At 55.5% G+C, this 21,653-nt stretch overlaps 1 protein-coding gene across 14 annotated transcripts in view; it reads right to left on the bottom strand.

Annotated features, from left to right (window-relative positions):
• Positions 1 to 21,653, bottom strand: part of LOC105498758 (GATA zinc finger domain containing 2A) — a 127,079-nt gene that overhangs the window by 4,165 nt on the left and 101,261 nt on the right. For 10 of the 14 annotated variants that reach the window (XM_011771362.3, XM_011710389.3, XM_011711051.3 and 7 more), the window contains 9 exons: positions 11,640 to 11,772; positions 11,366 to 11,497; positions 9,705 to 9,794; positions 8,198 to 8,329; positions 7,865 to 8,032; positions 5,376 to 5,655; positions 3,941 to 4,239; positions 3,314 to 3,388; positions 2,828 to 3,023 (listed from right to left, as the gene is read on the bottom strand). In XM_011771362.3, the coding sequence (XP_011769664.1) occupies positions 2,828 to 3,023; positions 3,314 to 3,388; positions 3,941 to 4,239; positions 5,376 to 5,655; positions 7,865 to 8,032; positions 8,198 to 8,329; positions 9,705 to 9,794; positions 11,366 to 11,497; positions 11,640 to 11,772 (1,505 nt within the window). The remainder of the gene's footprint in view (positions 1 to 2,827; positions 3,024 to 3,313; positions 3,389 to 3,940; positions 4,240 to 5,375; positions 5,656 to 7,864; positions 8,033 to 8,197; positions 8,330 to 9,704; positions 9,795 to 11,365; positions 11,498 to 11,639; positions 11,773 to 21,653) is intronic. The other 4 variants (XM_071087698.1, XM_071087700.1, XM_011714389.3 and 1 more) reach the window with 1 other exon arrangement.

Below are 21,653 nucleotides of genomic sequence, written 5' to 3'. Positions count from 1 at the left end.
ACTCCAGAGGCTGAAGTGGGAGGATTGCTTGGGTCTAGGAGATCCAGGCTGCAAGTGAGCTATGATCGTGCTACTGCACTCCAGCCTGGGCAACATAGCAAGAAGTTGTCTCCAAAAGAAGAAAACAAAAAACAAAAACAAAAACAAAAACAACAAAAAAAGGAAAAAACCTATCTGCTACCCTCAAGTGTTTTTTTTTCTTGGTGGTGGTTGTTTTTAATTTGTAGAGATGAAGTCTTGTGGTTTGCATGATCTAGACTGGTCTCAAACTCCAGGCCTCAAGCAATCCTCCTGCCTTGGCCTGTCAAAGCACTGGGATTATAGGCACGAGCCACTGTGCCCAGCTCAAATTTTAATGCTTACAGAAAGGGTCTCTCATTAACACACAAAGTAGCCAACGCAAGGCACACATTTCCACAAAGGACCCTCAAGGGAAGAGGAGACACTGGGGCAAACCCATTGCCACAGTCTTTTCTCTCTGTATTTTCCAAATTTCCATGATGGACAAATATCACTTTTATGATTGGAAAATAAATAAATGCCCCCAGCACACGTAGGATTTTTGGCCAGAGGGTAAGGGCTGCCCCAGACCCCTTGAAATGGGGTCTCACTCTTGCCCAGGCTGGACTGCAGTGGCACAATCAGTGCTCACTGCAGCCTTAACCTCCCATGCTCAAGCGATCCTCCTCCCTCAGCCTCCTGAGTAGCTGGGACCACAGACACATGCCATATGCTTGGCTAATTATTTTTTTGTAGAGACAAGGTCTCACCATGTTGCCCAGGCTGGTCTCAAACTCCTAGGCTCAAGCAATCCTCCCATTTCAACCTCACAAAGTGCTGGGATTACAGGTGAGAGCCAGCACGTCTGGCCCTAAGAGTATTTTTAGTGGTGGCTAATACATCTTGTGGAAAAAGTGTTCCCAGGTCAAATATTCTTAGGAACCACCCCTATGTGCAAGGGCAGCACTCCAGAAACCTGGCAACTGGGTGCTGCCAGGCACTCTCTCGAAACCCTCGGGGTAACTCTTTTAGGAAACCGTGCTTTCAACTATTTCTTTCAAACTTCAAACACATACTCACACACACGGCTTCCAGATGACTTCCACCACCGTGCCCACATGCACACACTTATCGACCTCTCCTTTTTTTTTTTTTTTTTTTGAGACGGAGTCTCGCTCTGTAGCCCAGGCTGGAGTGCAGTGGCCGGATCTCAGCTCACTGCAAGCTCCGCCTCCCGGGTTCACGCCATTCTCCTGCCTCAGCCTCCCGAGTAGCTGGGACTACAGGCGCTGCCACCTCGCCCGGCTATTTTTTGTATTTCTTAGTAGAGACGGGGTTTCACCGTGTTAGCCAGGATGGTCTCGATCTCCTGACCTCGTGATCCGCCCATCTCGGCCTCCCAAAGTGCTGGGATTACAGGCTTGAGCCACCGCGCCCGGCCTCCTTTTTTTTTTTTTTTGAGACGGAGTCTTGGTCGTTGCCCAGGCTGGAGTGCTGTGGCACGATCTCGGCTCACTGCAAGCTCCGCCTCCCGTTCACACCATTCTCCTGCCTCGGTCTCCCGAGTAGCTGGGACTAGACGTCTGCCACCACGCCCGGCTAATTTTTTGTATTTTTATAGAGACGGGGTTTCACTGTGTTAGCCAGGATGGTCTCGATCTCCTGACCTCGTGATCCACCTGCCTCGGCCTCCCAAAGTGCTGGGATTACAGGTGTGAGCCACCGCGCCCGGCTAGACTTCTCCTACTTTCTTTCTTATACTTTCAAACTTCCCACAAGAGTAATTTCTGACCAGCCCGTGAGTCCTTAGCTGTCTTAAACCTGCTGAGCAGAACGTCTGGCTGGCTCCTTTGATGACAGTGTACTCAACTGTCCAGGCTGCCTGCATTCCTCTGCAGCTGAACATCTGCCCTCTCCTGAACTGCTCCTGCAGAGCCTGGTACCTGGGCACGCCCCTCACTTAGGACAGCGGCAGGCTCAGCAGACTCTCAGGCTCCCCCACTCTGCCTAGGATCTGTCTCATGACTGTCCTCTCCTACCTGCAGGGTCACAGGCTTCAGGGTGCATGTGGGACACTTTGGTTCCTCTCCCAGAGGGTGCCCGTCTCCATAACTTGGCCCTTCCTGACCACCTTTTATTTCCCCATTTTTGGTGGACACAATAAATATTAAACTTTTGTTCTAATGTTAGCACATACGTGAGAAAATAAACAGGCCATCGGGACCATGCCAGGGACGGTGGGGCCGCAGCTGACTCAGGAGAGCCCACTCGAGGGCCTTCACCCCCACTGGTTGTTCTTCAAACACCGTCTCCGGCAAGGCCTCCACGACCTGCCCTAGGTGAGCCTGGCCCCTGCCCTGGGCGCACCCCCTGCCCCGCATTACTGTTCTACTCTGCACCACTCGGTGCAACCGCAGCATGGATGGCACAATGACAGAAAAAAGGATGTTCACTGCAGCACAAAGAGAAATGGGGAACCCTGAGCGGGCAAGACAGGGGTGTGTGCTGACAAGAGTCCATGTGGATGGCTGTGGGGGCACCCTCTGAACCAGGCCTGGCCCACATTTTGCGGGTCAAAGGCTGAGCCTGGGTGCAGAGAGTGAGGGTAGTTACTATTTCCTATCTGCTTGTGGCTGTCACTTCTTCAGGGTGTCCTGCTTAGGGGCGGGAGAGAAAGCCAGAGTCCGAGGAGGTCGAGCTTGGGAAGCGGGTCTGGGAAGCAGGCTTTCCTGTGTTTACCGGGTGCACATGTGCCTCTGTTTACGATAAGGAAGGGTGGACCCTGCAATGGGTAGGTCCCCTGGGGAGTCCTGCAAAGGCCACCCACCTGTGCTGAGGGGCGTCTTCTTCCAGTTGGAGGTGGCGCTGCCCTTGCCGGAGCTCACGGTTCTCTCGGAATGTCTGCCGGTCCTGCTGACCAGGGCTGTGGCCGAGGCTGAGTTCTGCAGTTTTGGTGACGGACTGAAGGTGTGCAGGACACCTCGGGGAGTTGTGGCCGAACCCCGGGAAAGCTGGCTGGAGGCCTGCAGTGGAGAGAGGGGGGCGACGGCTCACACAGGGAAAAAGACAGCAGCGGGCGAGACACTCAGCGCAGCCTCTCCTTGCTCTGGCTGACCTCTTCCCACCCACACGGGGTCCCTAAAGTCCAAAATCAGGAGACCAGGTAAGTTACACAGAGGGGTGGGGGAGGGGAGAGAGAGAAACAGAAACAGAGGGAGAGACAGATAGAAGAGGCAGCGTGACAGTCGGCGACTGACGTGGTCACGAGCTGCGGTGGGGGCGCGGGGCTCCCGGCGCCCGGCGCGGTTCTGACCTGTAGCACAGCCCCGTTACTCCAGTCGCGGGCCTCTCCTGAGCGGAACGCCAACTTACGCCGGGGTTTTATGACCTACACAAATGGGGGTTAAAAGCGAAGTCAGTGCCGTCCGCTGGCTGGCCCAGAGTGACCGAGGGGGAGACCCACAGGACAGGCCCGTCCCCCGGGGACTTTAGGCGCCACATGGGGATCTTGAGGAAATGTGTTTAGTGAATTGCAAAGAACTTCCAAGAAGACAAAAATTGCCAAAAGGGAGCTTCGGGTCTACAGAGGGTGGGAAGGAGAAACATTAAAATAAAACAACACGAGAACAAAAAACTTGATTTCAAACTTGTTCCTCTCCAAATTTAGCAAGAACATTTCTTCCAAACGCCCCTTTGGTATCTCAGCGTGGCTTTCAGAAAAGTCCTTGGAGACAAGCAGTACTTGTCAGCCGGCAGCCTGCGAGTGAGAGCTACAAAATCTAAAGACACTGCAAATTAGTGTTTTCGCCGCCCAACGCCACCATTAACTGCAATTTAGACGCGCAGTTAACAATCAGGCGGCGCAGTGAGGGTGTGGGGCGGATCGTGGAACGGCCTCTGCCTCCCAGGGTTGGGGCTGCCGGCAGCAGGCCAGGCTCACCTGCTTCAGCGCGGGGTGTGGGGCGGCGGCGGGCTCCGCCTTGGCCTGTGCAGGGGCCGCACCCTGCTGCAGGAGCCGCTGCTCAATCTCCTGCTCCTGCTGCAGCGCCTTCACGAAGGCGGCCTTCAGCCGGCTGGTGTGCTCCACCTTGAGCGCCTTCTTCTGGTTGGTCGTCATGCAGTTCTCACACATGATGGCGCCGCTCTTCTCCTCCCGCCAGCGGCACGTGAAGTCCGTCTTGCACTGTGCACACATGTAGGGCTCCCGGGACAGCACAGTGGCAGCTGACATCCTGCCCGCTGCAAGCAGACAGCACGTGGCTCAAGTCAGAGAGACAGGATGACAGTCAGGGTCCTGGCCGCCCCCAGCCCGGGATGCTGGAGCCTCAGTTGCCGCAGTCTGTTCGTTCTGCAACTGCCTACTGGGCACCAATGACATGTGGACATAGGGCCAGCCAAGGCCAAACAGCTTCAGAAAACGTCGGCCTCCTGTCCCACCCACCGCTGGACATGACACCACTGAGAACCAGCAAGGACCATGCCAGGCCCTGCCTCGATGTGGTGGGCACCCTAGGTTATGTACGAGTTAATAAGGGTGACAGGCAAGTCATCCAGCCAGTGCTTTGTGGCTGCTGAGGTGCTCAGTTCATTCTTAGGAGGGGGTACCCCCAAATGCCCCATGTCCTGAGGAGGAAACTGCCCCTGCCCTGGGCCCCTCACAGTCCTGCCCACTCCTCTGCTCTGAGGGTCTGATGCAGTCACCAGAAGAGGACTCAGCCTCCTGGCCTACTCGTGTCACCCCTACCTCAACCTGTGGGCAGAAACATCCTTGGTCTCCACATCCAGGAAGCAGGGGCTCCCTGGGGGCCGATTCGCCCACCCAGATCCACCCACCTGGCTATCTCCAATGCTGTGTTGATCACCCTGCAGATGCCCTTTTATTCTTAAATCCCCCAGGACAAGGTGCACTCCACACTGCCCCTGAAGAGGGTGATTGTGCGAGCCTGCCCAGGCGGGGGCAATGGGGTGGGCTGTCCCTCTCCCTCCTCAGAAGCTGGGAGCACTCGAAGCTCTGGAAGGTTCTGCCTGTGTGTCACAACCCCACACTGGTTTGAGAGCCCTTTGTGGAGGCCAACCCCGTCAGTCTCCCACAGATGTGCACCCTCACCTGTACTCCACCACACGCCAACATCATGGAGGCCACTACTGCCCGTCCCCCTGGGCCCTGAGCCTCTCAGGGCCTGGCTCTCAGAGGCCCCAACCAGAGGACAGTGTCCAGACTCCACAGTGGCACTGATGGTGTTCCTGCCAAGCCTACCCAAGACCCTCCTGGCTAGGCAGCCCTGCCCCAGCCTCTGCTGTGTGTTGGAAAGAACCCAGGGGGCACCCTTGGAGGCCAGAGGCAGAAGCAACCTCACTGGGTCCAGGCCACGCACCTTGTGTCTCCAGTAGGTTCTGCACCACCTCCTCCAGGCCGACCAGGTAGATGAACTCGTTGTTGGCGGCACTGGGCAGGAAATTCATCTCTGGGGCTGGGGGCTTGGGTGGGGGGATCTCGAGTAGCGTCTTCTCCAGCTGTTTGCGCAGCGCCAGCTTGGCGGCTGCCTGTCGGCTTGCTGGAGACTCAGCAGAGGTGACCACAGAGGCCACGCTAGTGGGGGTGGAGTTGGCCTGAGCGGAGGTGGCTGTCGTCCCCTTCAGTGATGCTGGGGTGGGCTTTGGGAGACAAGAACTCAGTTAGGGCGCTCTGTGTGCCTGCCCAGAGGAATGTTCCCCAGCGCCCCCATGCCCGAGGTCCCTTCAACTGCACTGACTAACCAGTCCCCTTGATGATGGCATCCTTACGAAAGTGAACCCAGCCATGGTAACAGGCTCTTAGAAGCCAGGGCAGCAGGGAGAGCTGCGAGAAACACGCCACCCTAGGAGGCAACTGCTCATCTGCACACACACGCAAAGGTTTACCAGATACACCGCACACACTTAAAATCTATAATTTGCCGCGCTCCGTCATGTGATTGTGAGGGCACCCACGTGGCTGTCACCAGCTTCTGGTGGTCACCACCCTGCCCAGCAGGGCCACTGTCCTCTGGCTACGGCCTGGCCTACTGCCTTCTCACAGGGTATGAGAGTGCTCACCGCAGCACCCCCATGAGCCTCTCTGCACGTGCTCCCCTGGGATGCTAATGTCTGAGGTAGTCCCTGAGTTCTTATGGGGTGATGGGGGAAGCAGCTCCTAGGCCAACCTCTTCCCCTTCCCCTCCACCTAGTCCTCGCTGCTGCAGTGCCACTTCACAGTCCTGCCTGGATCCCAGAAGCAGACCCTTGACTATCTCCACCAACCCCACAACTGCTGGATGGGGCTCTCCCCGAAACCCAGAACTGACCACATGCCAATGTTCTTAGCTTTTGGGGGCTGAGGACCCCTCTGGAAATATGAGGAAAGCTGTGCACCCCACCCCCAGAAAATGGACACACCCAGTGACTTGCAAATGCCACACTGTGGGGCGCAGGGTGTACAGGATGCCTTCCCAGGGTCCCACCCTACAACGAAGGCTCCCAGAGACCAGCCTGCCAGTTTTTTGTCCCCTCAGCAACTGAGACCAAACCCAGGCCTCCGTCACCCCTGACCAGCCAGTTCCCCTACTCCTTCCCCTCACAGCCTCCCCAAGCCCTGCTAGGAGCAGACCACCTTCTCTGCCACTGACTGCCTGTGCCAACCCTCAGGGCACAAAGACAACAGAAAGGACTGGATAAAAGTTCACGGGTGGGGCCGGGCGTGGTGGCTCACGCCTGTAATCCCAGCATTTTGGGAGGCCCAGGCAGACGGATCACGAGGTCAGGAGATCGAGACCATCCTGGCTAACACGGTGAAACCCTGTCTGTAACAAAAATACAAAAAAATTAGCCGCGCGTGGTGGCAGGCGCCTGTAGTCCCAGCTACTCGGGAGGCTGACGCAGGAGTATCTCCTGGGAGGTAGAGGCTGCAGTGAGCCAAGATCGCACCACTGCACTCCAGCCTGAGCAAGAGGAAGACACTTGTTTCAAAATAAAGATATTTGATCACACCACTGTACTCCATCCAGCCTGGGCAACAGAGCAAGACTCTGTGTCCAAAAAAAAAAAAAAGTTCACAGGTGTATGAAACTACCTGCCTGGGTCAGTCCAGGACTAGCCATCTTCTCTACACTCGAACCTGACCTTCAAAAGCAGGCAGGGACACTGCTCAGAGTCTCGCTCTTGTCTGAGGGCAGGCAGGCAAGAACAAACCGTGCCAAAGAAGGAAGAAAGAGCAAACACGCCCAGCAGCAAAAGCCCCTGCGGACCCGGTAATTTTATCTGTCAGCCAAGGCGCCTGTTTCCAGCCTGCCCGCCCCTTGGTCCTGCTCTTCCCATCCTACTTCCAGGGGGTGGAGACAGACCCTCCCCATCTCAGAGGCTCTGTACAGAGGTGAAGGGACGTGTGGCTAAGAATAGGCGCGCCTGGTGACATGAGAACATTTGCTGAGGAGGCGATCGAAAGAAGCCACTGCTGGGAGGGTGGCATGGGCTCCAGGGCACCCCAAGGCATCTCCGGGCCCATCACCGGCCTCTCCTGGGCCTCGACTATCCCCCTAAACCTGCTGTGTGCCACGTGCTGTTTCCTCGGCCATGGGGCTGATGAGCAGACCCCACCTTCAGCTCAGGTCGGTGCACTGCCCCTCTCGGCAGCTGCCCACCTGTGCTGGACAGCAAGTCTGCCCACGACCCACACAGCCCTATTGCCCCTAGGAGCTCAAGTCCAAGCCCCTGCCTGGCTCTGAGGGAGCAAGGCAGGTCATGCCACACAGCCCGGGGAGACACTACTGTGCCCCAGAACCTGGGTCCAAGGGGAGCAGTCACAGGTGGAACACACACTCTCCCTCACCCGGTGCGGCGCAGCCCTCACCTGTGGGATGTTGACGAGCAGGCTGGTGTTGGGAACATTGGCGACGCGGATGAGGCCCTGCTGGATGATCCTCTGTCCCTGAATCTGCACACTGGGCACCGACGCCCGGGGGGCCAGGAGGAGGGGCGGTGGCCCTGTGCTGGAATGTTGCCTAATGCTGTGGATTTGCTGTTGGGGTAGGGTGGGAAGAACAAGAAATCTGACTGAGATCAACAATGGAGGGGGACCGGAAGGCACAGGCACCTTGGCCCCAAGGACTGGGAAGGGCCCTACTTTCAAGGTAGACAACTGCTGAGGCTGCCAGGTCTCCCCAGTGTGCACAGCTCTGCTTACCTGGGCCCCCCTGACGAGTGGGGGCATGACGACCTGCGAGCTCGCCTGTGGCCCCAGCTTCGAGGATGCCTGCTGCCCACCTCGGACCAGGGGCGGGGGTATGACACTGCCGGGCATCCGAGCTGAAGAGGTCTGCCAACGACACCAAGACCCAGATTTACATGGACCCCTCCCGCCCTTTTTTTTTTTTTAAAGCCAGCAGTTTTACTGCTTTTATGAAAGTACATACAAGTTTTTTTGGTTTGGTTTTTTTTAAGTAGCAGAAAAGTTAAAAAATAAAATTATGGATGGGTGCAGTGGCTCATGCCTGTAATCCCAGCACTCTGTGAGGCCGAGGTAGGCAGATCACAAGGTCAGGAGTTTGAGACCAGCCTGGCCAACATGGTGAAACTCCATCTCTACTAAAAATACAACAATTAGCTGGGCGTGGTGGCACATGCCTGTAGTCCCAGCTACTCAGGAGGCTGAGGCAGGAGAATTGCTTGAACCTGGGAGGCGGAGGTTGCAGCGACCTGAGATCGCGCCACTGCACTCCAACCTGGGTGACAGAGCAAGATTCCATCTCGGAACCAAAAAAAAAAAGATTTAGCTAGCTAGCTGGCTGGGGGTGGTGACTCACGCCTGTAATTCCAACACATTGGGAGGCCAAGGCGGGTGGATCTCTTGAGCCCAGAGATTTGAGAACAGCCTGAGTAACAGTGAAACCCCATCTCTACAAAAAACAAAAATTACCCAGGCATGGTGGTGTGCGCCTGTAATCTTGGCTACTTGGGAGGCTGAGGCAGAAGGATGGCTTAAGTCTAGGAGGCAGAGGCAACAGTGAGCTGAGGTCGTGCCATTGCACTCCAGCCTGGGTTACAGAGCAAGACCCTGTCTCAAACAAACTAACAAGGCGAATGTGTAACACAAAATTAGTAAAGATGACTACTGATTCTAAACACTGGAACAAGGACCAGGACTCCAACCACAGCCGTGCGAACCTGGGCTCACTCCTGAGTGAGTCCCACCAGCATGGCAGTTCATTCTCACATGACACTGGCCGGTCCATGGCAGGATGGGCATGGTCACCCCCTAGAGCAAGTTGGGGGCTCAGGCCTGTTTGAGAGGGAGGGGCAGGAGGGCCTCTTCCGACCTCAGCCATATGGCTGGGAGAAAGACTCTGCCCCTCACCTGGAGGCCCTGGAAGAAGGCTCTCTTGGCCAGAAGAGTCAACATGAAGGGAGATCAGACTTGCTAGAGGCACTCACTGGAAGGCCCCCTTCCAGTGCTGGCCATGAATTCTGTCTGTGACATCAACAGCGGCCTACTTTGGGCCGTGGGGCTTGGAGAGTGCATATATGCTTTTTCCCCTGGGCTGTGGACTGGAGGGCCTCACTCCAGCCTACTCCGAAGGAAAGGGCAACCTCTTGCAGAACCTGGACCAGGGCTGTTTGGGAGCCCAAGGAGCCTATTCTTGACAGCAGCAGTGCCGGCAGGGCACCCACTGAGACACAGCAGGGACACTGACCTGGAGCGATGGCTTGCCAGCAGGAATGTTCTGGGTGCCCCGAACAAGCGGGGGAGGGGTGGTCACGGCACTCCCGACAGAACCTGTGGGCTGCAAGAGAGCAGGACACCAGGAGGTGAGGGGCCACCTGGCCCTCTCCCCACATGGAGGCGCCAAGATTTAATGCTGCCACCGAGGACTGACTGTCTTCCTCCCCTACGGCATCAGGCTCTCAGAAGTTCTGCTTGAAGGCTGAAAGTGACCCTGTCTGCGGCAGGAGGTGACAATTTCTACATGGGCTTAGAAGAGATTTTCCAGCAGCCCCACCCACTACTCTCGGCATCACTTCTTGGCCACTCCCTGACACTCATGCAGTGTCCTGGCACCCACTTGTGCCTCCCAGGGGACAGAATGGCTGATGGCGGCAGTGCCGCTGAGGCAAAGGACCCATGGCCCAGGCAGGGAGATATCAATCTCAGTGAGAAAACAGTGACTCTGGGCACTTTTTAAAGCTGCATGTTCCACTAAAGAAGGGTCAGTGACAGACTTGGTGTCCCTCAATGAGTTTTTGGCAAGTGACAAAGAAATAGAAAAAAGAAACAGGCAGGGCTCTTTCCAACCCACTTGCTAATTGGGTAGCTGTGAGGTGTGCGGGGGTGGGGGGGCTGGGTTTCAAAAAACAAACCCCCAAGCCAGAGCAGGGAGAGTCCTGTCCTTCCTTCAGCTCCTGCTGCCCCCAGGACACACTTACTTTCTGGTTCACTGAGGCAATTACTAAAGTACTCGGAAGGTAGGAGTTTCCCAGAACAGAGCACTCAAAAAGCCCAACAAAATAAACTTAACCTCGCTGCCCATTAACCTGCATCTAGAAGCAGAGCAACAGTGAGCTTCAGGCTCCAGGGAAGAAGGAACAGAAGCAGGACCCTCCTGAGAGTTGGGGCTGAGATCCATGGCAGCTCAGCACACGTCCAGCTGGGAGGGGACTGAGATGCACACAGCAGGAGGGAGGACAGTAGAGACTGGGGCATCCCCTGCGCCCACAGTGCGGGCGGCCTTTCTGCACAGAGCCCTTCACCCAGAAACATGCTTCCAGTGGCACCAGACATCTGTGCTCCACTTCCCTGACACCTGTTGTCCAAGTGAGGTTTAGGGCGGGCGCAGTGGCTCATGCCTGTAATCCCAGCACTTTGGGAGGCCCATGAGGGTGGACCACAAGGTCAAGAGATCAAGACCATCCTGGCCAACATGGTGAAACCCCGTCTCCACTAAAAATACAAAAATTAGCTGGCTGTGGTGGCATGTGCCTGTAGTCCCAGCTACTCAGGAGGCTAAGGCAGGCCAATCACCTGAACCCAGGAGACAAGAGGTTGCAGTAAGCCAAGGATTTGTGTCACCGCACTCCAGCCTGGCGAAAGAGCAAGATTCTATCTCCAAAAAAAAAAAAAAAAAAAAAGTGAGCTTTAGACCCTCAGATCCAGATTACTCTAGACTGAAATTCACTTTAACATCTTCTAAGCTAAATCCAAAATGCACACTGGAGTCCACAAATGGGGGAGCGGGACCTTGCCCTATACTCCCTCAAGGAAGCCCTTTCACCTTTCTGGCCCCTGACATTGATGATGGGATCAAGGCAAGGCCAGAGGCTCCTGCTGGCCCAGCGAGGAGGGGAGACAGGCACGCACCTTCTGGGCGGTGGCTTCCTTTTGTATCTGACTCTGCCGCAACTTTTTCAACAAAACGAGTTTTGCTTCTTCTAACCTCAACTCTTCTTTCAGCTGTTTGATCATCCTTTCTCGTTCTTCAGGACTGCTTTTCTGCAGGGGCGAGAGGAACAGGGTTGAGGGAGAGCGTCCTTGGTGGGAAGCAGAGGCCCTGCCGTCACTAGCTCCACCCAAGGGCGCCATGAGTGGGAAGGACACAGTGGGGCTCTGGCGGCAGTGCCACCACATGGCTCACCATGAGGGCCTCGGTGCTAGTCTCCTTCAAGGCCACCGTGGTCAGCCCATTCACTCTCGGGCTCGAGGGCTGCTCGTTGTCAGACAGCACAATCACATCGGGTGAGGGAGGTCTCCTCTCGGATTTCATGTCACTGTGGGGTGGAGACAGTAGTAACCAGAGTGCCCTTGACAGCTGTGCCCACCCCTGTGGACACATGGCAGGGAGGTGAGACCTCCCTGGCTGCTGTCTGCCCTGCATCTTCCACATCCCCAGCCCCACCCCACGGCACCTGGGCTGTCTCCTTCTTCTCACCCACACGTCATAGGGCACCCAATCCCAGTGCCCAGGTGGGCACCTTGATGGTAGGGACTTCTTAGTGCCTGCCGCCATGTTGCCAGGGCTGAGGGTGTATATGCCCCTGAGAGTGACATGGTGACTCTGGAAAACATGCCGCTCCCTCTACCGTGTGCCTCGGATTGTGTAAACACTCGGCTCTGGATCCTGGGGTCCTGCTCAGTGTTAGCCACTGTGGGGGCTTGAGCATGCTGGGTCTGATGGCATGTGTGTGCCTCGTCCCAAGCGGCAGTCCGTGCCCATGGTGGAAACCCCTTGAAGAGAAGCCCAGATCCCTGTGTGAACCACTTTCTTCTCTCTCCACCCAGGCAGGCCAACAGCCCTCACACCTGGCAACCAACCTGTCCCCAGAAGACCAAGAGGTGTATCCACAGGCTGCCAGCTTGCTCACAAGGTGGCACCAAGTGCTAGATGGCCCTTCTTGGGCCCCACGTGGCAGCAGCAACTATCTGTTTTGAAACTGACTAGGACACAAGTTCTCTCAAAGACCAGAGACTCTCTACCGGCCTGATCTACTCATGGACTGGTTTCTGGCTGGCTGCCTCCAGCTCCACGTGGATGCCAACATCATTCTGCCTGTTACCCTGCTGCCCACTCCATAAGTTCCAGCTCAAAATTGCATCATGAGACAGTTCATCATGATTCCAGCCCTCACACCTTTTTCTTTCTAATGAATTTGCCATGGTCTGGGGAACTCACTTCTACCTGTGAACTTGACCTGAGGCCTGTTCCTCCCCTTCTCACTGTCGGCCCACAGCATCTCACTACCAGCTGAGAAGCACCAGGGGACAATCGGGGAAGTACTTGCAGGCTTTCCTTTTTTGTTATTTTGTCAAAATACAGTCACAAACATCTAAGAGTGTGGCTGATGAGCTGCTGTTATTCATCAGAACCAGGAAACAGTAAATATTCATTCTGTGCTAACGGCGGGCCAGGCTCCAAGATAAGTGCGCATGGCACCCACGTCATTTGACCCAGGCAGGAACACATCAGTCTGATTTTCCCCTTCCTGTGAACGATCCTGTAGGATGTATGTGTACAGCTGACACTACTGAAGGTGCAAGGCTGAACACCTGCTGTGGTGTTGCTGACCCAACGCAAGTCCCAGAGACAGCACTCGTTCCCAACCAAGCAGCTCCATTTGCTGACGGCACAAGGCAAACTGTCCCTGAAGATCTGGGTTCATTGTACTTTTTTTTTTTTTTTGAGATGCAGTCTCGCTCTGTTGCCCAGGCTGGAGTGCCGTGGTGCAATCTTGGCTCACTACAACCTCCACCTCCCTGGTTCAGGTGATTCTCCTGCCTCAGTCACCTGAGTAGCTGGGATTACAGGCATGCATCATCACGCCCGGCTAATTTTTTTTTTTTTTTTTTTTTTTTTTGTATTTTTGTAGAGACACAGGGTTCACCATGTTGGCCAGGGTGGTCTTGAACTCCTGACCTCAGGTGATCCGCCCACCTCAGCCTCATTGTACTTTGATCCAAGTGAATCAGGTCCGGTTTTTTGTCAGCAGGAAAACCAGCCAAGGACAGAACGCATCCTCTAGGTGGCACTGTGACCCAGGGAACAAACTCGGACAAAGTTAACTGGGAGCTGCAGCTCAAAGTTGTCCGGGCTCTCGCTCTGCCTGGGTCCAGTTCATAATTAGACCCCGGCAGGGTTGAGGAGCGTCGCTAGGATGAAGGACCTGGCTCTGCTCTAGCAGCCCTCGGGACCTCTGAGGTCCTCTCCAAGCCCAGGAGCTGCATCCTCAGGGAATGGTGGACACAGAGCACCAGAGGCTAAGGCTTCACCAAGGCTACCCTGGACTCACCAGATGCCGGACTCAGGAACCACTTTACTTGCTCTCCTCTTGTCCCTCCTAATTCCACCCACCAGAGCTACGTGGCGGCTGTACCTGAATGCTGGTCCTAGCCCTGATCAACTAGGTTCTCACCAGAGACCTGGGCATGGACAGAAAGGTACAATTTCGAAGTATACAATCCCCCAGGCAAGGGGTTATCAGCCCACATTCTGAAGCCCAGAACTGGGTAGCTTGTTTCTAAAGTAACCCAGGACACCTCACTCAGGTCTTAGCAAACCGCCAGCATGTCTCTCCTTGCTGCCGGCCCCATGCCGCCCAAGATCGACTTTCAAGGTGACCTCAGGGCTCTAATTCCAGGCTCCCTGGATGTGTACACACACTGAGCACCTCAGACGCAGGTGGTCCCAAAGCTCCAGCACAGAGCTGCAGCGGCTGGCCTCTACCCAGGTGGGCTCCAAAGTGAACAGGGTAGCGGGGACCCAAGGCAGCATCCCGTATAGTTACAGACACACTTCCTGAGCCAGCACGAGCTGAAATGAAATGACAGCCAAGCTCTAAGGGACTTAACACTTATCATCTTATTGAGGGCGTGAGGTTCTTCCAGAGGTGAGACGTCTAATAAAATTCAAATCTGCCTGAGGGAAGAGGGCAGGCGAAGGGTCCAGACCACCTAGTAGCTGAAGCTGCCTGAGTGGGCTGCTCTGACCACAGTGCTTCCTGGCCCCATCTTGGCTTGCGACTAATCAATAACTCATCCAAGAGATGATGTCACCACCCATCAATGATCACTCAGCATCCCAGCAGCCAGCAGGGAGTGAACTTCCTGTATGCTAATCAGGCCACCAAAAAGTCATGTGACAAAGGCATTTCCCTCCTTGGTCACATGACCCTTTAACTGTGCCTTCCAACGTGAAAACCATGGCAACGGCCAGTTCCAACCGGTTTGTGACACGCAGCCTTCATTTTGAGAAGGGAGGTAAGGGTTCAGGTGCTGTCAGAAAATGGAGTCGCCAGGCTCACCCCAGGGCTGTGGAGCTGCAGGCACTTCCTGTGTGGCGCCGGCCCACAGGGGACTGTTGCTGCACCACAGGCTCCAGTCACCTCTACACACACCGCACACGGGCCCCTCTTAAGTTTCTAAAATGAAAAACTTTGTTAAGCTCACTTTTTAAAGGAGAGGGGCTTTAAGAGTCTCAGGACTTTTTAAAATAGTTAATTCAGAAAAAAAGCATGTGGCTCAAAATGATCGTAGGCATTATTTCAGGGAAAAATTTAATTAGGAAAACTGTCTGAAGTAAATAAAAGCAGTGGAAACCTAGCCCAGCATGCTGGGAGGGATGGCATCGTGGCCCAGGGACAGCGTCTGCCATTCACTCTACAGCGGCTGTCCCAGGCACCAAGTTTATTTGGAAGTGATGTGGTATTTCAGGACAAATCCCATAAGCCCGTCCTGCCCATCTTGAGAAGCCTTAATGTAAAACACACTGATCAAGAGATTTTATGTGACCTACAAAAATCCCTGGAAGCAGGCCAGGCTGTTATCAGCGTAAATGGTCTCACCCGCTCCCTGCCACGCACCACCCATACTCCCCCACCCGCTGGCACCAGCCCTGACCTCACAAGCACAGAAATTCTGTTACCTGCCAGGAACTTCCATAGAACTTCCTGGAGGAGAGGCCGGGATTATAAACTTAAATCGAGACACGATCCCACTTCCACAGCACAAGGTTACGGCTTTCAGCTGCCCAGCAACCAGCAGCCAGTACGTGGTTAATATTTAGTGTTCCCTCAGCCAGCGCCGGGAAGGAGCCGTCCTTGGAGGCTGGGACCTTTGTGGTTCTCTGAATGGGCCTGCCTGGTATGCAGGGAAGGCACACTTCATCCCCCTCTCCCTCATTCATTCATTCATTCATTCATTCATTCATTCATTCATTCATTCCTCACTCACATCTGCTGAGAGCTCATTTAAAAAGTAGGTGCTGCAGCAGGCAGTGGGGAGGAACCCCTGGATAAAAGGAGGCTCTATCCTTAGGGTTCAGTATACCAGGTAGGACAGACACAAAAGGGAAGGGGCAGGTGGGGGCGAGGCTGTAGGTGGGCTTGGGGCTGGCCCCGTGAATGTCTGACCACCGCTGTCACAGCCACAGCAGCAGGGCAGCTTCTCCGGAACTTGTATAAATGCAGCATGTCCTCCTTGCCCCAGACCTGCTTGATCAAAGTCTGTATTTCAGCAAGATCCCCCAAGTCTTGCACACACTAGGGAAGCTGGGGATGACCATGACCTGTGGCCCAATGAGGCCTCAGGATAAGAAATCCTCCTCCAGGCTGGCTTGGGGAAGACAGGCAGGGCCCAGCAATGCCTTCTCCAGCCACATAACCATTTCCCGCTAGAAGCTTTCCTCCTCAACTCTTTCAGGCCTAGCAGAGTGGACTGCTGGCTGTGTGTAAAGGTGGGATGAGGGCTTTGCTAGAGCCAACACCAGTCCTGCCAGCCCACTTGTCCCTTGTGCAAACACTCTTGGGCTCACCAGGCCCTACCCGCCATGAACCAAGCTGTTAACATCCCCCGCCCTCCTGGGGCCTGGCCCACAGACATGGCCCGGCATGGCCGTGTTCTGTCTACAGAACATCCCTCTTCAACATGCCTCAGGAAGCCTGCCCGGCCCTGTCCCCCTGCCCCGAGGTGAAGGTCATAGCAGAACTTGGGGTTCTACTTGGGGGACTGCAGGTCTAAGCAGAAACCCCCAGCTTCCCAAGAGGGGCTGGCTGGTGGGTTTCTGTTCCTTAGCCCCCCAACAGCCCAGTGACTGGCCCACCCACCCTCGGCCCAGCAAGCTTGTCTAAGTGCCTTTGGTTCCCTGCACCGCACCCCACCCCACCCCTGTGAAGATGAGCCCTCCCTCCCCCTGCCTTGCAGGGTGACATGTCAGCACCTGTCTGACAAGCAGGTTCCTGCACCCTGAGCTGGGGGCCATCATGACCTCCTTCAGGTGGGTGTGGCACCGGCACAGCACCCAGGGACCTATGGCCTCATTCTGTGGCACAGCCTCAGCTCCCAACGAGGGACAGGGTGCCCCCAGGGTGACCAGATGAACAAAGGGCAAGGGGGTATCCAGCCCTGGGGTGATACCACAGCCCCAGAGAAGGGGGCAAGCCCCCATGTCCTCAGAGCCAGGAATCTCCTCCCAAGTCCATGATGGCTGGGGATGGGGGAAGAGGCTGGCTGAGCCCATCGTGTGAGGGTGCTGAGCCCTGAACCCGCACACTCCCTGTGGAGTAGCTCCTTTAGCAAGCTGCGGCCTGGAGCTCACTGGCCACCCCTGCCCAGCCTTGGACTTCAAACAGCAGCAGGCAAGTCAGGCTGTGGAGAGAGCCCTCACCCAGTGAGTCAGAAGACACCTGGGTCTCACCTGGTTCTGCCTCTTGCAAGTGACACTTCCCTCTCCATGGCTCCTGCATGGCAGGGCAGAGGAATCCCTGTCCCGCAGACTCTCAGGGCTGCCTGGTGAGGTGAGACCTCAGTGCTGAGGAGGCTCGGGCACCTTAGACAGCCGGCTGGGTGCAGGGGGATCAGGCAGCCCTGCTAATCTGAAAATGCTCTGAGAGCTCAGGCCTCGGGAACAGTGACCTTCCTGAGAGCACTCATAGCCACCCTGCATGCCCCTAGGATGGAGAGAGACGTCTGTCCCAACAGCCTGGGTTCCCTGCATCAGGTCCATCCCCACCTCGGAGAAAGAAATGGAGTTGTTTGCCGGGAGCTGCCCCCAGGGCTGTCATTTGGTGAGGTGGAAGCATCCCGCTGTCAGATCACATGCTGCCTCTTCAGAGCCAGCCGCCCACATGCAGCAGCCCCAAAAACCCAGATGGCAGCAGCACCACGGACTCCCGAAGCCCGACGGATGCTCTGACAGGATGCAACCTTGAAGGGGCTAGGAGCGCGCAGGAGTGATTTTCTTTCGGATTGTAGGGCCTTAGAGGAAAGTACTTCTTGGGGTCCCCAACACTGGGAAGATAAGGGCAGCAAATAGGCCGCCTTGCCTCGGCCTTGCAGCTCCCAGATGGGAGCGACAGCAACGAGTAAACTTGAAACATGTGCCTGACCTGATCGCTTTCTGAGGAGAGAGTGGGAGCCCGGTACAGAGCAGACAATCTCAGTAAACAGGTCCTGAAATGTGACACCTGAACATTCACAAACTCCCCAAGGGCAGACTGGGTCTGCTGGGGGACTGGCAAGGCTGGGGAGCGCCCACCTCCTCCTCTTGCCTTGGTGGAGGTTCCAGGGTGGGGGCTGTGAGTTCAGGAGGAGCCATGCTGCGGACTGATGGACCCCCTTGCACGGTGGGCAGCTGCCTCCCTCGTGCACACAGATGTTGTGCTGCTGGAGGAAAGGGAAACCCACTCACAAGGATTTCTGAATTGTGTGTCTTCATGTGTCTTTGTAAAGTAACAGACCCTGGAAGCCAAACTCCTATTCTTTGAATCCAAGTGCTTTTGTGGATATGAAAAAGGAGCCCTAATACTTATGGCTGACAAACCCTGGACACCGGACCAGACTCTGCAAGACCCCCCGACCCATCTCCGTAGTCCTGAGGAGGCTGCAGGCTCTGGCTGCATCTATTCATAGGCCCCGTAGTACTGGACCTGGGCTGGTTTTATGGCTCAATTCCCAAACTACAGAATGCAGAGGAAGTGACGTGGCAGCCTTTTGAGGTGAAGTCACAGAAGCCTTGCAGCTTCTGCCTAAGCCCTCGGAATGCTTGCTCTAGGAGAGCTGAGGTCTGACTGCCCCAAACCACCATGGGGTCAGAGGCCCACGCTAGCCTCCGCTACACGGGGAAGATGGAGACAGGCACAGAGACTGGTCCAGCCAGTCCCAGCTGTTTTGGCCATCACATGTGAGCGGTGAAACCACTGGGGACACCCAGCTCAGCTGACATGCAACTGCAAAGACCAGAGAGCCCCACCAGCAGTGCCCAGCTGGGCGGGACCAGCCAACCAGCAGAACCGACAGACTGAAAAACGTCAATATCTCACTGCTTTAAACCACTAAGCTAATGGAGCCTATGGCCCAGCCTGTCCCCTGGGGAGCTAACCCATATCACTGTAACTCCACTTCCTCCCTCAGATGCTACCCTGGGACAAAGCAGGGAAAGAGAAGGGGGAAAGAAAGGGTTTACCCAAGTAACTACCCACGGAGCCTTAAAGCTCCCCCCGACAAGAGGGACCAGCAGCAGCCTACACAGAGGCCCCCCGGACAGCTGCAGACTCAAGATGAGAACAGCTCTAGGAAGGTCAGGTGGGAGACCAGAGCCGCCCAACAAGGGAAGGGGGTGAAGAGGGTCCCATGGAAAAGGAGGAGAAAGTCTGCAGGCCGGGAGGCACCTCAGCTTCAGGCAGCACCTGGAGTGAAGTGAGTCAAGCCAGAAAGCAATTCCTCATGCTTCATTCAGTCTCTCTACCTGCCTTCAAGAAACACTCCCAGAAAAATCCTATGACAGAGAAAAAGGACAGTGTTATCATCAGTTCCCCAAGTTAGTCCTACCACTGAGCAACTTTTTTTTTTTAGAGACAGGGTCTCACTCTGTCAGGCCGGAGTGCAGTGGTGCAATCATAGTTCACTGTTGCCTGGAACTCCTGGACTCCAGTGATCCTCCCACCTCAGCCTCCCAAGCTGCCGGGACCATAGGCACACACCACCACACCTGGCTAACTTTTTTCAGTTTTCAATTTTTGGTATTGAAACAGGGTCTCTCACTCTGTTGCCTAGGCTGGAGCACGGTGGTATGATTGTGGCTCGCTGCGTTTTTAAAGTTTTTGTACAGGTGGAATCTCGCTATGTTGCCCAGGCCAGTCCCGGCAATATCTTGTGTGGCAGGCCCCTGTGTAGTGGGTGTGCTGACATACAATTCTGGTAGCATTCACTGCAACCTGGGGGTGGGCGCTGCTCACTGGGACCCCACACAGTTCTCCTTCCTTTCACAAGGGGTGGTGTTCACTCACTCAATTGATAGAAAGGGAGCTCTGTTGTCCAGACACAGGCAGTGCCCCAAAACTGAAGAACTAGGCCAGGGTGCGGTGGCTCACGCCTGTAATCCCAGCACTTTGGGAAGCCAAGACAGGCGGATCACGAGGTCAGGAGATCGAGACCATCCTGGCTAACACGGTGAAACCCTGTCTCTACTAAAAATACAAAAAAAAAAAAAAAAAATAGCTAGGCATGGTGGCGGGCACCTGCAGTCCCAGCTGCTCGGGAGGCTGAGGCAGGAGAATGGCATGAACCTGGGAGGAGGAGCTTGCAGTGAGCTGAGATCACACTACTGCACTCCATGCTGGGCGACCTATCTCCTCCGTCTCAAACAAACAAACAAACAAAAACAAACAAACAAAAAAAACTGAAGAACTCCTGGGGGTTGTCTGGTGTCCTTCCGAGCCACCCCACCCCCACCCGCTTCTTGCCAGCCGCAGCCCCTCTGCAGATCCCTCAACTCCTTTCTTAGCATCCATCACACTCCTCCCGCCCCGTAACTTGAGCTACTCTTGGCTGGGATGTTAGAGAAAAGCCTGGGGCCTGCTTTGTGGGGCCCAGGAAGACAGAACACATTCTGCTTCTCTGCCACAGAGGCCGTGGAGGTGAGCGGCTAAGATGGGATTTTTGAAACCCAGCCATCATTCTTCCTGGAGACTTTAGGTCCAACGACCGCTCTGGGACTCCATTATGGTGAGCCCTGCCACAGCGCTGGCTAAAGAGCTCAGGAAAAAGAGAGAGAGTGTCTGTGTGGCTGGCCAAGACCTGTGAGCCCATCCCTGCCCACTCTCCTTTCCTCAGTACAGAAGGGAGCAGTCCCAGGTCCCCAGTCAGAGCAGAGGAGCCCCATGCAGTGCCCGCCCCCAGCATCAGCACAGCCAGGAGGCGGCCAGCCCACACTGCCAGAACGCCTTCTAGGAATGCAACAGCCCCTAAAGTCAAAGGGCCCAGCCAGGGAGGCCCAGAGGACCTCAGTGCGACAGGGGCCAGTCTTGGGGGCGTGCAGAATGGCTTGGCTGAGGGTGGTAGAGACAAGCCCAGGAGACCCTAATACCATGCTCATGTGGGCCAGCAGCCTCCACCCGCCCACGAAGGCCACTGCAGCCCGACCTTGCCAGCAGCTGACACCACCAGGGAGGCCACATCAAATTCAGCATGCTCTGCTTAGAAATACAGGAAGACACATGCATTGGAAATGACTACAATCGAATAACTGAAAGGCTAACTTTTCAGGTTTGGAAAACCAAGCAAACATCTGCTGGGCCTTTATGATGGCCACTCCTAGGCCAACCACGAAAATTCACCCTTCCACATAATCCTCTCCACAGCTCCATCATCACCCCCAGTTCCCAGTCTAGGGGACAATCTCAAGGGAGGGCCACATGACTTCCTAAGGTCACACAGCAGGACCTGCAGACAACCTGGGCTCCTACGGCACCTGAGCTCCTGTGTGGACCCCTCACTGTGCCAGGATCTCGGGGGAACCCAAAAGAGGAGATGTGGGGTTGGAGAGTATGGGCCCCATGTGACTGGCAGCTCCTAATTCAGGTCATCAAATATCTTTATTTTGAGACAAGAGTCTCCCTCTATTGCCCAGGCTGGAGTGCAGTGACGTGATCTTGGCTCACTGCAAACTCTGCCTCCCGGGTTCAAGTGATTCTCCTGCCTCAGCCTCCCAAGTAAATGGGACTACAGGTGCCCACCACCACACCTGGCTAATTTTTGTATTTTTAGTAGCGACAGGGTTTCACCATGTTGGCCAGGCTGGTCTCAAACTACTGGGCTCAAGGGATCTGCCCACCTCGGCCTCCCAAAGTGCTCAGATACAGGCATGAGCCACCGTGCTCGG

The sequence above is a fragment of the Macaca nemestrina genome, chromosome 20 (genome assembly GCF_043159975.1).
Source record: "Macaca nemestrina isolate mMacNem1 chromosome 20, mMacNem.hap1, whole genome shotgun sequence".
Classification (NCBI taxonomy): domain Eukaryota; kingdom Metazoa; phylum Chordata; class Mammalia; order Primates; family Cercopithecidae; genus Macaca; species Macaca nemestrina.
This window is presented reverse-complemented; position numbering and strand designations above follow the sequence as displayed.